This window comes from Scyliorhinus canicula, chromosome 14 (assembly GCF_902713615.1).
Source record: "Scyliorhinus canicula chromosome 14, sScyCan1.1, whole genome shotgun sequence".
Taxonomy (NCBI): Eukaryota; Metazoa; Chordata; class Chondrichthyes; order Carcharhiniformes; family Scyliorhinidae; genus Scyliorhinus; species Scyliorhinus canicula.
In genome coordinates this window covers 15,209,774-15,225,171 of record NC_052159.1, presented here as the reverse complement: position 1 = coordinate 15,225,171, position 15,398 = coordinate 15,209,774, and the positions used below count along the sequence as shown (strand labels likewise).

The 15,398-nt window shown below is 45.8% G+C and overlaps 1 protein-coding gene across 1 annotated transcript in view; it reads right to left on the bottom strand.

Moving 5' to 3' along the window:
- The window catches only part of prkx (protein kinase X-linked), a 116,947-nt gene extending 110,290 nt beyond the window's left edge, over positions 1 to 6,657 (bottom strand). The window contains exon 1 of the mRNA XM_038818192.1: positions 6,220 to 6,657. Within this exon, the coding sequence (XP_038674120.1) occupies positions 6,220 to 6,418 (199 nt within the window). The 5' untranslated portion in view covers positions 6,419 to 6,657. The remainder of the gene's footprint in view (positions 1 to 6,219) is intronic.
- Positions 6,658 to 15,398: the final 8,741 nt, after the last annotated feature.

Genomic DNA, 15,398 nt, shown 5'->3' with positions numbered 1-15,398 from the left:
TTATTTATCTATTGTCTTTGGCGCTGCACTCGGTGTAAACACAGATACCAAGTTCCGATTTGAAAGTTTTTCCTCCACACCCATGCTGTCCAAATTTCAGCTGGTAACCTTTTTTATTCAGTGGCAAAAGCAATCAGGATCTGACCAGTTGACAAAAATAAAGCTGAATACTGAGGCACCATGCTGAGACACACAAATAGGAGCACAGTGGCAGATGTCACAGCTTCTTCCCCAAGTGAAGAAAAATAATACAATGCAAGCTGAACTCTTTATTCACCAGCCTCAAGGTTTGAAAATATCTCTCATGGTCTGACAGAATACAATCAAGCAGATTTCTAATTCCTCGTCACAATGAAAACAATTTATTTAGTATACAGAATTCTCAATTAAAGCTTTAACGCTACACAACTCGCTGAAGATTTCAACACACTGACTAGTTTCAGTTTAAATACAAATTAAAAACACAGCAGCTCAAGTCACCATAAGTAGCACTCAGTTGAATATATAAAGCTAGATTTCAACAGTCAATTGGAAACCTTAATTTTTTCAATTTTTCAAAGGGAAGATGATTATAAAGCATTCACTACCTTCCACTGTATGCAGTTGCAACAGAAAATTAGGAAGGCAAATAAATGGTAAGTAAAAATATTAAAGATTTCCAATTTATTGAAACCCTCCTTCACCAATTTTCTCTATACATCTACTATATTGTTCAACATCACTTTTTCTGCAACAGTAATAAATTTTTACCAAAGTAGAAACAATGCTATACAAGCTGACCAACAAATTCCCGAACGTAAACAGATTATTCAATCATACGTAAACTCACAAATAAAAGCAGATCAAACATGTATCCTCAATAAATAATTCTGTGAGATTTACCACCATATCGTAGAAATAATATCACTTCCAAGTCTCTCATCATGCTGATTTCAACGTATACAGTCATTCTTTCGTTGCAATGGATTCAAATCTTAGAATACTAAAGACCATCTGGGAGCACCAGCAGCAGAAATTGGCAACAATTAATATAATAATAATCTTCATTAGTGTCACAAGTAGACTTACATATTAACACTGCAATGACGTTACTGTGAAAAGCCCCTAGTCATAGAATTTACAGTGCAGGAGGCCATTCAGCCCATCGAGTGCACCCAGCTCTTGGAAAGTGCACCTACTTAAGCCCACACCTCGTTGCCGTCACACTATGGTGCCTGTTCGGGTTACACCGAGGGAGAATTGAGAATGTCCAATTCACCTAATTCTTCCAGGTGGGAGGAAACCGGAGCTCCCGGAGGAAATCCAAGCAGACACGGGGGGAGAACGTGCAGACTCCGCACAGTGACCCAAGCCGCAAATCAAACCTGGGTCCCTGCCGCTACGAAGCATTTGAGAAAGGCCATCATCGTCAGGATAATCAGGAATGGGAACAAATGTTCCCGCACCAAAATCATTTAGATTCCTTGACTAAAATAAGTGACTCACACACTTGGCTATTCTATTGACGCCCTGGTTAGTCTCCCATATTCTATGCTCACTAAACTCAAAGTCACTCAAATTCTGCTGTCCATGTCCTAACTCACACCAAGTCCTATTCACCCCATGACTTCTGTGCTTAGTAACCTACATGGCTCACAGTCAACCAATGACTCAATTTTAAAATTCTCATCCTTTTTCTAATACGTCACCCTGTCCTATTTATCTCTAATCTCCTCCCATCCCGGAGATTTGTGTGCTCCTGTAATTCTGGCCTCTTCTGCAAGGGTCTTTCTGAGCTGTGCAGTCATGCAGCAATCCACAAGTTTCCATTCATGCCAAGCACAAGTCAGGCGTTTGAAATTACCTTGTATAGATTACTGTGCGTAAAATGTGATGGACCTGCCCACAAACAAACCAGCTGCATACTACACAAAATAAAGGACACGTTGCTCTTGAGAATCCTCGATTTTAACTGCTGCATGATTGGTGGCTGTGTCTTTAGCAGCCTCAATTCAAAGCTCTGGAATTTCTTCCCTCAATCTCTTTCCTCCTTTAAGACGCTCCTTTTGCCAAGAATTTCCATGATCCCTAATATCGCCATATTTGCTTAGTGTCAAATCTTGTTTGAAAACACTCCAAATGCCTTGGAACCTTTTATTACGTCCAGTGTGTTACATAAATACAAAGTTGCTGTTAGGTTAAATCAGCCATCGAGCATGTCCTGCTTTTAAGAGTCTATTTTAACTAACCTTTAAATAAAAATCTCCTTCAACAAAGTGTTACTTTTACTGTACGAACCAAGCTAAATTGTTACAAATCTATATCAGGACAAATATTTTGTAGCAAGAACTGACGGCCCATGATAAACTACTGGGCTGACATAGCGCACACACCAAAAAAACACAAGGAGCCAAAATTCATAACAAATTTGTACACTAATCAAAAGACAAGCAATACACATGGTTAAACTTTGACATTATCTTTGTTCAAAGAAAACTCTGCATCCCTTTATTTATGCTCATTCTGTTGAACACTGCTACAAAAACTTTGTAGCAATTTGCAATATTCAGCAGATTCATAGGAAGCATTTGGTACAAATCATAAAATAAACTACAAATATAACAGATTAAATTTATCAAATAGTATAAAAAAAATGATTCAATTATAGTTGCATTAACGCCCTGAAGTAGGGGTTTTATAAATCTATTTACTCTCCAGAACTCTTGCTATCTCAAATGTTCTTGCTTTATCCAAGCTCTAAAGCTAGGTATGATGAAGTTCTTAAATGTGGAACCCATACAGATAAACCAAATATTTTTTTAATTCATCATTAAACCGGTTACAGTTACATGTTTCATCCAGTTAATAGTCTCCAAAGATATGCAGAGGGACAGGTAGTTTTGAGGGAGCGGGGGGGAGGGGGGGGGGGGGGGGGGGCTGCAGATGGCCCTGGACAGGCTAGGAGAGTGGGCAAAGAAATGGCAGGTGGAATTGTGGAAAAGTGAGAGGTTATGCGTTTTGGCCGGAACAATGGAGGCATATACTATTTTCTAAATGGGAAAAGATTCAGGAAATTAGAAGCACAAATGGACTTAGGAGTTCTAGATCAAGATTCTCTTAAGGTTAACGTGCAGGTTCAGTCAGCAGTTAGAAAGGCAAATGCAATTTTTTTTTTAATTTGTTCTTGGGAACGTGGGCGTCGCTGACTGGGCCAGCATTTGTTGCCCATCCCTAATTACCATTGAATTGAGTGGTTTGCTAGGCCATTTCAGAGGGGTTGCAGTAAGAATCAACCGCATCGTTGGTGGGGGTCTGGAATCACATGTAGGCCAGACAGAGTAAGGGCAGCAGATTTCCCTTCCCTGATGTGAACCAGATGGGTTTTATGACAATCGGCAATGGTTTCATTAAACTTTAATTCCAGATTTTTAAAAAAATAAATTCAAATTTCACCATCTTCCGTAGTGGGTTTCGAACCCGGGATCCTCAGAGCATTCAATTGATAGGGCTAGAATACAAGAACAGGGATGTACTTCTGAGGTTGTACAAGGTACTGGTCAGACCCTATTTGGTAGTTTTGTGAGCAGTTTGGGCCCCGTATTCAAGGAAGGATGTGCTGGCCTTGGAAAGGGTCCAGAGGAGGTTCACAAGAATGATCCCTGGAATGAACAGCCGGTCTTATGAGAAGCGGTGAGATCTCCACGTCTGTACTTGTTGGGGTTTAAAAGGTTGGGGGGGGGGGGGGGGGGGGGGAACCTCATGAAACCTACAGGATACTGAGAGGCCCTAGACAGAGAATTTGGGGAGGATGTTTCCACTAGTAGGAAAAACTAGAACCTGAGGCCACAGCCTCAGACCAAAGGGACGATCCTTTAAAACGAGGAATGTATTCAGCCAAGAGGGTGATGAATGTGCGGAACTCTTTTGCAGTGGAGGCCAAATTACCTAGTGTCTGTAAGACAAAGATAGATAGGTTCTTGATTAATATGGGGATCAGGGTTATGGGAGAGAAGGCAGGAGAATGGGGATGAGAAACATATCAGCCATGATTGAATGGCAGAGCAGACTCCATGGGCCAAATGGTCTAATTCTGCTCCCATGTCTTGTGGTCTAAATAATTGTACGTTGCTACCTGTACAATGTAGAAAAATTCCTACTCAAGGTAGGTTTTTATTTAATTAAATAACCTGTTGCAGCCAACTCTAAATGCATGCCCCATTCACTTGTTGGCTGGTCTAAAAATAGGGACGGGTTGTTGGCAAATCTAGTAATGGAGACAAACTAGTTTTGATGGATCTTTTCATCCGTTAGGCACCATCCAGTAAACACATCAACAAGCTTCCAACACATCAGCAAAGACAGGTTTATAATGCTGCAAGAGTAAACATAGAAACACTGGAATGTGTAGGTTGCCCTCGCAAGATCCAGAACCTAACTATCAAATGCATATAATACAAAAAACTATACCCGCTGTGTGAAGTAATCATAATTTATTCTTCATTTATTCTCACTGGTGACAAATATTAAGTCACCCTGAACAGCACTAAAGGCTTGCATCCCAGGTTTGGAAGAGTAATGGCAAAAAACCATTACAACCGTCCTTTACACAATTAATATTTTTTAAAAAATTTATTCCTACTATTAAACATTTATCAAAAATCACTAACGCACTTAAATCTGCAGAGGTGGAGGTTAAAAAGGACATAGAAACAATTATTCCAATAACTTTAGGGGAATTGGATTTTCCTTTCATTCCTCCATGTAATCACACGCAAAGCACCACATCCATCGAATAAACAGGGCCAAGACAAAAAAAGTTTAAAACTGGGAAACTAAATACAATTCTACTGAATTAAATACAAATTGATCTATGGTTGCACTTTATTTCCACATCCCCTTCAGCAAAAGCTTTGGAGGATAAAGTAAAACAACGTTTAACAGTACCAAACTTGACTGGGAGAGGAAAGACGAGCAATCAAAAGAATGTGCCATATATATGTGTTAAACAAACACATTTTGGGAGTACATGAAAATAACTTGACACATGCATGTAATATATCATGTGTGACACATTACATACTATGTACTATACATACAGACATCCTATTAAATACATTTTATGCATAACATCACCCAGAGGGTGGTGAAATTCTGGAACTCGCTGCCTGAAAGGGCACTGGAGGCAGAGATGCCTCGTAACATTTAAGAAGTATTTAGATGTGCACTTGTGATGCTATGGCACACAAGTTATGGGTCAAGTGCTGAAAATGGGATCAGAATAGTTAAGTGAGTTGTTCTTTTTAAAAAAACAGCGCAGACACGGATTGGTCAAAGGACCTCTTCTGCACCGTAGACCTACGACATTTTACATATGAATATGAAATGAAATCACCACACCCCAAGGACCACAGGCAGCTCTCACCCTGGAGAGCTGACTGGCAGTGATTTAACCTTAGGGTCGCCACACCTCAGGCGAGGGGCAAGGTTGAGAGGGCAAGACCTTCATGGATAACCTCAGGCGGTACAGGAAATGAACTCATGCTGTCAGTATCACTCTATATATAATCTTATTGTCACAAGTAGGCTTACATTACACTGCAAGCAAGTTTACTGTGAAAAGCCCCCTAGTCACCACATTCCACGCCCTGTTCGGGTACACGGGGGAGAATTCAGAATGTCCAATTCACTATCAGCACATCTTTTGAGGCTTGTGGGAGGAAACTCCGGAGCACCCGGAGGAAACCCTTGCAGACACGGGCAAACAGGCCGACTCCGCACAGACAGTGACAGGGAATCGAACCCAGGTCCCTGGAACTGTGAACAACAATGCTAACACTGTGCTACCATTACTGCCCCGACATCATGAACTAGCCCTCCAGCCAACTAAGTTATATGTGCACATACTATTAAATGGAATGTACACACACACACACATATAGTAGATAAGATACACAGATAACACAATAGGTATCCAAACGTTAAGTGCACCCCTTGGGTCGTAATCTGCAAGTTTCAGAAGTTTTTTTTTCTCATTAAAAGCAATATTGCAAATCGAAGAGTGAGTGAGAAAAATAGCCAGGGGTGGATGGGGAGAAGGGCATCAATCAATGCGACTTGATGAATGGAAAGAGAATTGCACCTTGCAAAAAGCCTCAGCACAGAGGACAGAGCCATGAAACATGATGATGGAGGGGGTGTCCAGCAATGCGGGTCCCCGGGGCGCCTCTCAGCTCAACCTACCCACGGTGGCGACAGTCTCCAGCTCCTCCATCCGATAATCGCGGGTTTGGCGCGGGGCTGCTGAAGGGGGCGGGAAATCCCCCCCGCCGCCACCGCCGGCCGCTGGCTGTAGCTCCCCCTCCTTGGACACGGCGGCCGGTAACCGTAAGCCGGGCTCGGCCGGAGCGCAGCCCGGCGCCTTGACTCGCAGCGCTGCCATCTTCCCTCAGCGCCCGGCTATCACATCGAGCCCCGCTCTCCCAATGACTTTTATATCCGAGTGACTTTCGGCACAGGCACCTCCGACAACCGCCCCGCACAAATGAATTTGAAAGAAACTTTTCAAAACATCCACAACTTGTCGACTCTTCGCCGCCGCCGCCGCCGCCGCCCTCGCCATTAACTGCCCGCCGGTTGGAGAGGGGGCGTGGCTCAGGGGGAAGGGCGTGGCTGAGCCAAAGGGGGCGTGGTTTGTAAAGGGGGCGTGACTCATCCGAAGGGACGGATTGTCGGGGACGGGCTTCCAGGGAAGGGGGCGGGGCTGATGTCACCCGCGGAGGGTGGGAGGGGGGTATGGGGCGGGGTTTGGGTGGAGCCCGGGGGGGGGGGACAACACGTGGGTCCAGGTTCTGTTCGGGGAGGCGCAGAGCTAGCCGCCGCCGCGCGCGTGCGCTCCTCTATGCCCCCGCCCTTTCCTCTCCCCAGTCAGTTTGAATTTTAAATCTGGCCACGAGGCAGGGTCCGCACGCGGCCGCCTGGCTCCGCCCTCAGCGACTGACAGCTTGAGGGGGAGGAGCCTCCGCGCCCGGCCTTTAGCTCCGCCCTCCGGTCCCTGATTGGCGGAGGGTGCTCGAAGGTGCTCCGCCCAGGCCCCCACGCCCCCTTCTCCCTCATGTCAATCAAACCAGGGGCATTGTGTGGGTTGCCCAGTTTTTCACAGAATCCCTACAGTGTAGAAGGAGGCCATTCGGTCCATTGAATCTGTACTGACTCTCCGAAAGAGCACCCCACCTAGGCATAAAGACCACCCCACCTATACACAAAAAGTACACCACATAATAATAATCTTTATTATTGTCACAAGTGGGTTTACATTAACATTGCAATGAAGTTACTGTGACAATTCCCTAGTCGCCACATTCCGGCGCCTGTTCGGGTACACAGAAGGAGAATTCAGAATGTCCAATTCACCTGACAAGCACGTCTTTCGGGACTTGTGGGAGGAAATCAGAGCACCCGGAGGAAACCCACCCAGACACGGGGAAAACGTGCAGACTCCATACAGACAGTGACCCAAGCCGGGAATCAAACCCGGGTCCCTGCCGCTGTGAAGCAACAGTGCTAACCACTGTGCTACCGAGCCGCCCGCAGAAAGCGTACCCGACCTAGGCAGAAAGAGAGCCCCATCTAGGCAGAAAGCGTACCCCACCTCGGCTCGCTGCACCTGAAGTCTTTGTTTCTTTGGAGGCTCCAAGAGGTGGGGATCCTTCCAAGGATGTGCTGCTGTGTGGGAAAGATGGACAAGGTTGGATGCCTTCAGAGGACCTTGGAGGGAGCTGAGAGGTCTCGAATGGAACGCTGGGGGTGGTGAGGGTGGCTGATCGCGGTGAGGGTGTGGACCGGTCCTAGGGAGGGAACCGCTCTGTCTTGGATGTAAGGGGAGGCAGTGGCATAGTGGTATTGTCGCTGGACGAGTAATCCAGAGACCCAGGATAGTGATCTATCGCTGGGGTTCGAATCCAACCATGGCAGAGGCTGGTTTAGCTCACTGGGCTAAATCACTGGCTGTTTAAAGCAGACCAAGCAGGCGAGCAGCACGGTTCGATTCCCGTACCAGCTTCCCCGGACAGGAGCCGGAATGTGGCGACTAAGGGCTTTTCACAGTAACTTCATTGAAGCCTACTCGTGACAATTAGCAATTTTCATTTCATTTCAGGTGGTGGAATTTAAAAACTCAGTAAAATAACTGGAATTAGGCCATAAGACATAGGAGCAGAATTAGGCCACTTGGCCCATCGCGTCAGCTCCGCCATTCAATCATGCCTGATATTTTCTCATCCCCATTCTCCTGCCTTCTCCCCATAAAACAAAAAGTGGGAGGGCTTGGACCTAAAATTTGGTGGTGTGGGAGCCAATGCTCTCTCGCCTCTGCTCAAATTCAAATCCATTCCAGTGGCTTCAAGACCAAATCTGCCACTCCAGAGCAGTAGTAAGAGAATACTGCACTGTTGGAGGTTCCACCATTCAGGTGAGACATTCAACCAAGGCCTATTCTGCCTTTTCAACTGGATGCAACATTCCCATGGCATTTTTTCAAAGAATAGTGCTGGTGTCCTGTTCAAACATTGTCCTGTTCAATCAACATTGCTTCCCAATAAAAACAGGCAGCGGAACTCTCCATCGGTGGGATCCTCAAGTCCCCCAGCGGTGATCCACGCCCCCGCGTTTCCTGACAGCGTGGGTGGCCACAATGGGAAATACCACAGCCAGTGAGGGCATGACGTGCCGGAAAACACTGCTGCCAGACCGGAAAATTCCACCCTGGATATATAGTTATCATTGCATTGTTGTGGGAGCCCCCTGTGTACAGATTGGCTTCATCGCTTCCTGGATTACAACTGTGACTGCATTTCAAAAGTACTTCATTTTCAAGTTCTTTGGGATTTCCCGAAGTTCTGAAAGGTGGTATTCAAATTTAAAATCAGTGCAAGTATCTGAAGTCTGCGATTCCCGGTACGTCTGAGTATTTCTCAGAGTAAGGGGTTGCCCTTTTAAGAGAGATGAGGAAGGATTTTGTCTCTCAGAGGGTAGTGAGTGAATCTGGGGGCAGAGAGTTGTAGTGGCTGAGTCGTTAAGTATGTCCAATGTTGACATAGACAGAGTTTTAATCAGTAAGGGAATGAAGGGTTACCAGCCTCCCCGGACAGGCGCCGGAATGTGGCGATTAGGGGCTTTTCACAGTAACTTCATTGAAGCCTACTCGTGACAATAAGCGGTTTTCATTTTCATAAGGTGGGAAAGTGAAGTTGAGGATTATCGTTTCAGATCAGTCATGATCTCATTGAATGGCTGAGCAGACTCGATGGGCCAAATGGCCTACTTATGCTCCTTCGCCTTGTCTTATTTACTTTAAACCACTGCTGCTAAACTAATCGCTAAACTTTCATGTGAATTTAAACTGTTTTCTCATGAGGAGGGGAGGCTGCTGTTCCCTTGTTGGAACTGAGAATTTGAACTGTATCCTGGCAGTGCCTGGTTATTTATCAATATAACCATCGATTTTTGACTGGCCAGCAAGGGCAGGATGTTGAGTAGAAAGAACAAAAAACAAAGAAAATTACAGCACAGGAACAGGCCCTTCGGCCCTCCCAGCCTGCGCTGATCCAGATCCTTTATCTAAACCTGTCGTCTATTTTCCAAGGATCTACTTCCCTCTGTTCCCCGCCCGTTCATATATCTGTCCAGATGCATCTTAAATGATGCTATCGTGCCCGCCTCTACCACCTCCGCTGGAAAGGCAGTTGCCGACTGAGAAATTTCCTGCGGAACTGGAGTGGGCTCAAAGGATCGTATTCTCATCGGCTTCTGGGATCAATTCAACTGTCCCCCATGCTTGTTTCATAAAACCAGCAAAGGTTTATCATCATATCAACTTGACCCCCTGGCTTCTGTTTACTAACTTCAGAGGGAAACCACAGTGATTTATTTTGAAAGCATTGATCAGCCACATTCAATTGGTAGTTGAGCAAACCAAATCAACTGCTCAGTTAATAGAGCACCATGCAGTTGGCATGTAGGAATCATAGAATCATAGACTTTACAGTGCAGAAGGAGGCCATTCCACCCATTGAGTGTGCACCGGCCCTTGGAAAGAGCACCTCACTTAAGCCCACCCCTCCACCCTATTCCCGTAACCCAGCAACCACACCCAACCTTTTTTTGGACACTAAGGGCAATTCATCATGGCCAATCCACCTAACCTGCACGTCTTTGGACTGCGGGAGGAAACCGGAGCACCCGGAGAAAACCCACGCAGACACGGGGAGAAAGTGCAAACTCCACACAGACTGTCACCCGAGGCTGTGAATCGAACCTGGGACCCTGGAGCGGTGCAGCAACTGTGCTAACCACTGTGCTATCGTGCTGCCCTATGATGTGACTTTATAATGATGTTCATTACGATAAAACCCCATACAATATCAGCAATCATCATAATACCAGAAAACACCAAATTAACTGAACTAAAAGACACAAACCACAAAGCTGGCTGGTAATAATATAGAGATTCGACTCAAAAAACTTCCTATCTCGAGATTCAAATAAATTTCAAGAAAAATGCTCAGGATGCACAATATCTGCAAAAAGCGTTCAAGGATATAATCGTCTCTTGTGGTTTGGATTACTGTGTAAACCATTCAACCTTTACTCCGCTGGTTCCTGACATAATCCAGAACCCTTCAGTCTGTTGCACACCACGTGTTTCAGATCTGCGCTCGGGTGAAGGTTTCACACCTGAATGTCAACTTGTCTGTTTTCTCCACAGATGCTGCCAAATTACTCAGAGCCTTGTCTGCTTGCGCTGCGTATTTACCGACAGTGGTTGGTTTTGTTTGTCCTCATCCCAAAGTAATTTTCACCAAAGCTAAAGGAAGACTTGTTTCCTGGCGTGAGCAAGTGATCTGCACGACTGCCAAGAAACTGGGGAAGCGCGGTGCTCGGAAAGAGACATGAGATGGATAGATCCCTGCTGCGCCTGCACTTTGATTGACCTAGCTTGCCACTTCCCCCTCTTCAAGTCATTATAAGCCGCGAACATAAATAACTTATGCCTGCTGGCAAATTGATCAGAATCATTAAACTGCCTCCTCTCATTACTTTTTTTTATTGGAGTGGAGTGTTTTTGGAGGAGTGGCATCCAATCCAAAAGCTTTTTAAATTGACAGAAATCACGAACATAAGCAGAGGTAATTCATCTAATTCGGTTCAACCTTTCATTTAGTTCCTCACACGGTACTCATCAGGGAACAGTAAGTTTCCCCACAGGCTGCCTGTATATTTAGAGTCATAGAGTTTTACAGCACGGAAAGAGGCCTATCGGCCCCTCATGTCTGTGCCAGCCATCAAGCACTTACCCACTCTAATCCATTTTCCAGGACTTGGTCCGTAGCCTTGTATGGAATTTCAAATGCTCGTCTAAATACGTCTTAAATGTTGTGAGGGTTCCTGCCTCCACCATCCTTGCAGGCAGTGAGTTCCAGATTTCACCATCCTCTGGGTGAAAGGTTTTCCTCACTTGCCCTCCAAACCTCGTGCCCCTTACCTTAAATCTGTGGTCCCTGGTTACTGACCCCACTGCTAATGGGAAAACTTCCTTCCAATCGACTCTTTTTTCAAAATTTCGAGTAGCCAATTATTTTTCTTTTCAAATTAAGGGGCAATTTAGCCTGGCCAATCCACCTAATCAGCACATCTTTGGGTTGTGGGGGTGAAACCCACGCAGACACGGGGAGTATGTGCGAACTCCACATGGACAGTGACCCAGGGCTGGGATTCGAACCCGCGTCCTCAGCGCCGCAGTCCCAGTGCTAACCACTGCGCCACATGCCGCCCTTTTCCTATCGACTCTTATCTACACTCATAATCTTATACAACTCAATCAGATTCCCCCCAGCAGCCTTCTCTGCTCCAAGGAAAACAACCCAAGCCTACCCAATCTCTCTTGGTAGCTGAAACGCTCCAGCCCAGGCAACATCCCGGTGAATCTCTTCTGCACCCTCTCCAGTGCAATCACTTCCTTCCTGTAGTGTGGCAACCAAAACCTCACACAGTTCTGTGGCTGTGGTTGCCTAACCAGCCTTTTATACAGTCAATCATAACATCCCTGCTATTGTATTCCATGCCTGACTAATCAGGATAAGTAGCCCATATGCCTTCTTAGCCGCCTGATCTACCTGTCCTTCTGACTTTAGGCATTTATGGACATGCATCCCAAGGTCCCTCTGACGATCTGGACTTCCCAGGGTCCTACCATTCATTGTATATTCCTTTGCCTTGTTCGTCCTCCCAAAATGCATCACCTCACACTTATCAGGGTTAAATTCCATTTGCCACTGTTCTGCCCATCTAACCAGCCCGTCTATATCGTCCTCTAATCTAAGGTTTTCCTCCTCACTATTTACCACACCATCAGTTTTTGTGAAATCTAATCATTCATGTCTACATCCACGTCAGATCATTAATGTGCCTTAAAAACAGCTAGGGACGCAGGGCCTATCTCTGCGGAACACCACTGGACACAGACTTAGTCAAAAAGCAACCTCCGACCATCACCCTCTGCCTCCTGCCACGACCTGAAGAAGGAGCCGTGCTCCGAAAGCTCGTGTTTGAAACAAACCTGTTGGACTTTAACCTGGTGTTGTAAGACTTCTTACTGTGCTCACCCCAGTCCAACGCCGGCATCTCCACATCATCCTGCCACTAAGCCAATGTTGAATCCAATTTGCCAAACTGCCCTGGATCCCTTTCCTTCTTGACCAGTTTCCCATGCAAGACCTCACTGACGTCCATATAGACTACATCAACTGGCATACTGCGAATATCAGTGGTGAACTAAGCATATTGAGATAAACTGTAAGATAAAATTAGAGTTTATTTTACACCTAGGTGCCTGCCATGTCTCAGTGGGTAGCACTGTTACCTCTGAGTCAGAATGTAGAGTTCATAGCCTTACTTCAGAGCAAATGTTGTAGACTGGCAGTTCCTGTGCCAGTACTAACATTATAGAATTTTCATAGAATTTGCAGTGCAGAAGGAGGCCATTCGGCCCATCGAGTCTGCACCGGCTCTTGGAAAGAGCACCCTACCCAAGGTCAACACCTCCACCTTATCCCCATAACCCCAGTAACCCCACCCAACACTAAGGGAAATCTTGCACACTAAGGGCAATTTATCATGGCCAATCCACCTAACCTGCACATCTTTGGACTGTGGGAGGAAACCGGAGCACCCGGAGGAAACCCACGCACACACGGGGAGGACGTGCAGACTCCGCACAGACAGTGACCCAAGCTGGAATCGAACCTGGGACCCTGGAGTTGTGAAGCAATTGTGCTATCCACAAGGTTACCTGGGAGAGGTATCTTTGTTTAGATGGGATGTAAAACTGAGGCCCTGTCTGGCCTCTCAGGTGGTACTTCTTTGACGAAAGCAGGAGAGTCCTTCCCAGTGGACTGGATGGGCATACATCCCTGAACCAAAATCACTCTAACAAAATCTGCCCTTTACCTCGTTGCTGTTTGTGGGAGTTTGCTGTGTGCTAATTGGCTGTCGTCACATTTCCTCTCTTACCACAGTGACTCCATTTCAAATTGACTCTGTTCCCGTACCAGCCTCCCCCAACAGGCGCCAGAATGTGGCGACTAGAGGCTTTTCACAGTAACTTCATTTGAAGCCTACTTGTGACAATAAGCGATTTTCATTTCATTTCATGTCCTGTGGGTGTGAAAGCTGCTGAATAAATTCATCTCTTTCTACTATGTAGCCATGTGAGATGGCCACCTGCAAAGGACCATGGGGAATTATGGCCAACCCGGGACTCAGACAGATACAGAGTTTCTCTGTATTTGAAATGCAGGTAGCTAGACCTGATAGAAACCCCCGCTCGTTTGCATTCTAGTGGCCCATTTCCCCAGAACATTGGATTGCACTCAAGAAAACGACACAGCCCCAGACTGGTCGGCGCCACTCTCTTTACTCACAGAGCCAAGGTCAAAGACCACTAAGGACCCGCCCAGCCACCAAGGCACCCGTCCCTTTATTGGCCAAAATCAAAGGCAGTGATCGAAGCCTGTCGAATTATTGGGTCCAAGATTAAGGACCGCCCCAAAGAGCGCGAAATCGCAGAGGGATAAAAGGGGACACAGAGCAGCACTGCGGCGCAGAGGGTTAGCCCTGCTGCCTCACGGCGCCAAGGTCCCAGGTTCGATCCTGGCTCTAGACCACTGTCCATGTGGCGTTTGCACATTCTCCTCGTGTTTGCGTGGGTTACGCCCCCACAACCCAAAAGATGTGCAGCGTAGGTGGATTGGCCATGCTAAATTGCCCCTTAATTGGAAAAAATGAATTGGGTACTCTAAATTTATTTTTTAAAAGGGACACAGCCATGTGTTCAATCTCTTTTGGACCCGGCCTGTGCCAGCCACCTTTGAATCTGGCCTGTGCCAGCCCAACTGCAACATAATGACCAGACAGCCAAGTTCAAGACCAACGATCGCTACCAGACGGGTGAACCCAGCAGAGACAGAGTCACTTCTTCAACACAGCCATGTGAGATCAAGATAAGGGCCTTATCCATCTGCACAGAGCCGGTCACCCGGAAGCTAAGTATAGGTTATTGTAGCTGATAGGTGTAGTTTAACTTGTAGTATATTGTGCTTGCATGTTGAAGTAACACTTGTGTGTAAATAAACCATCTTTGAACTTGAACTGACTAACTGGTTGTGTGGTCATTTGACGGGTATACGGGAAAGCCTTGTGGTTCAGTAAGATAAATAGAAACACCCACAGTATTGGCAACGCTGTTGGAATATAACATCATATCATAAAAAGAGCCTCAGTATCATATTGGCGACTCTAAAGAGCAACATTATTGGCAACTCTGGTGGGATAGTATTCCATTAAATTGGCAACAAATATGATGAGAAAGAAAAGCGAATCAGTTAGTTTAGCCTTTGTTCAATTGAAGTTATTCATTTCTCGAGAAATTATCACTAAGGTTTATAAGAGTGGAACTGAGGGTACAGAGCTGACAGAAAATCTACCTGATTTGGAGAGTGATATCATTGATTCTGAGACAAGGGTCCTGAATCTTAGAACATAAAATCATAAGAACTAGGAGCAGGAGTAGGCCATCTGGCCCCTCGAGCCTGCTCCGCCATTCAATGATATCATGGCTGATCTTTTGTGGACTCAGCTCCACTTTCCCGCCCGAACACCATAACCCTTTATTCCTTTAGTCTTCAAAAAAACATCTATCTTTATCTTGAAAACATTTAATGAAGGATCCTCAACTGCTTCACTGGGCAGGGAATTCCATAGATTCATAATCCTTTAGGTGAAGAAGTTCCTCCTAAACTCAGTCCTAAATCTACTTCCCCTTATTTTGAGGCTATGCCCCCTAGTTCTGCTTTTACCCGCTAGTG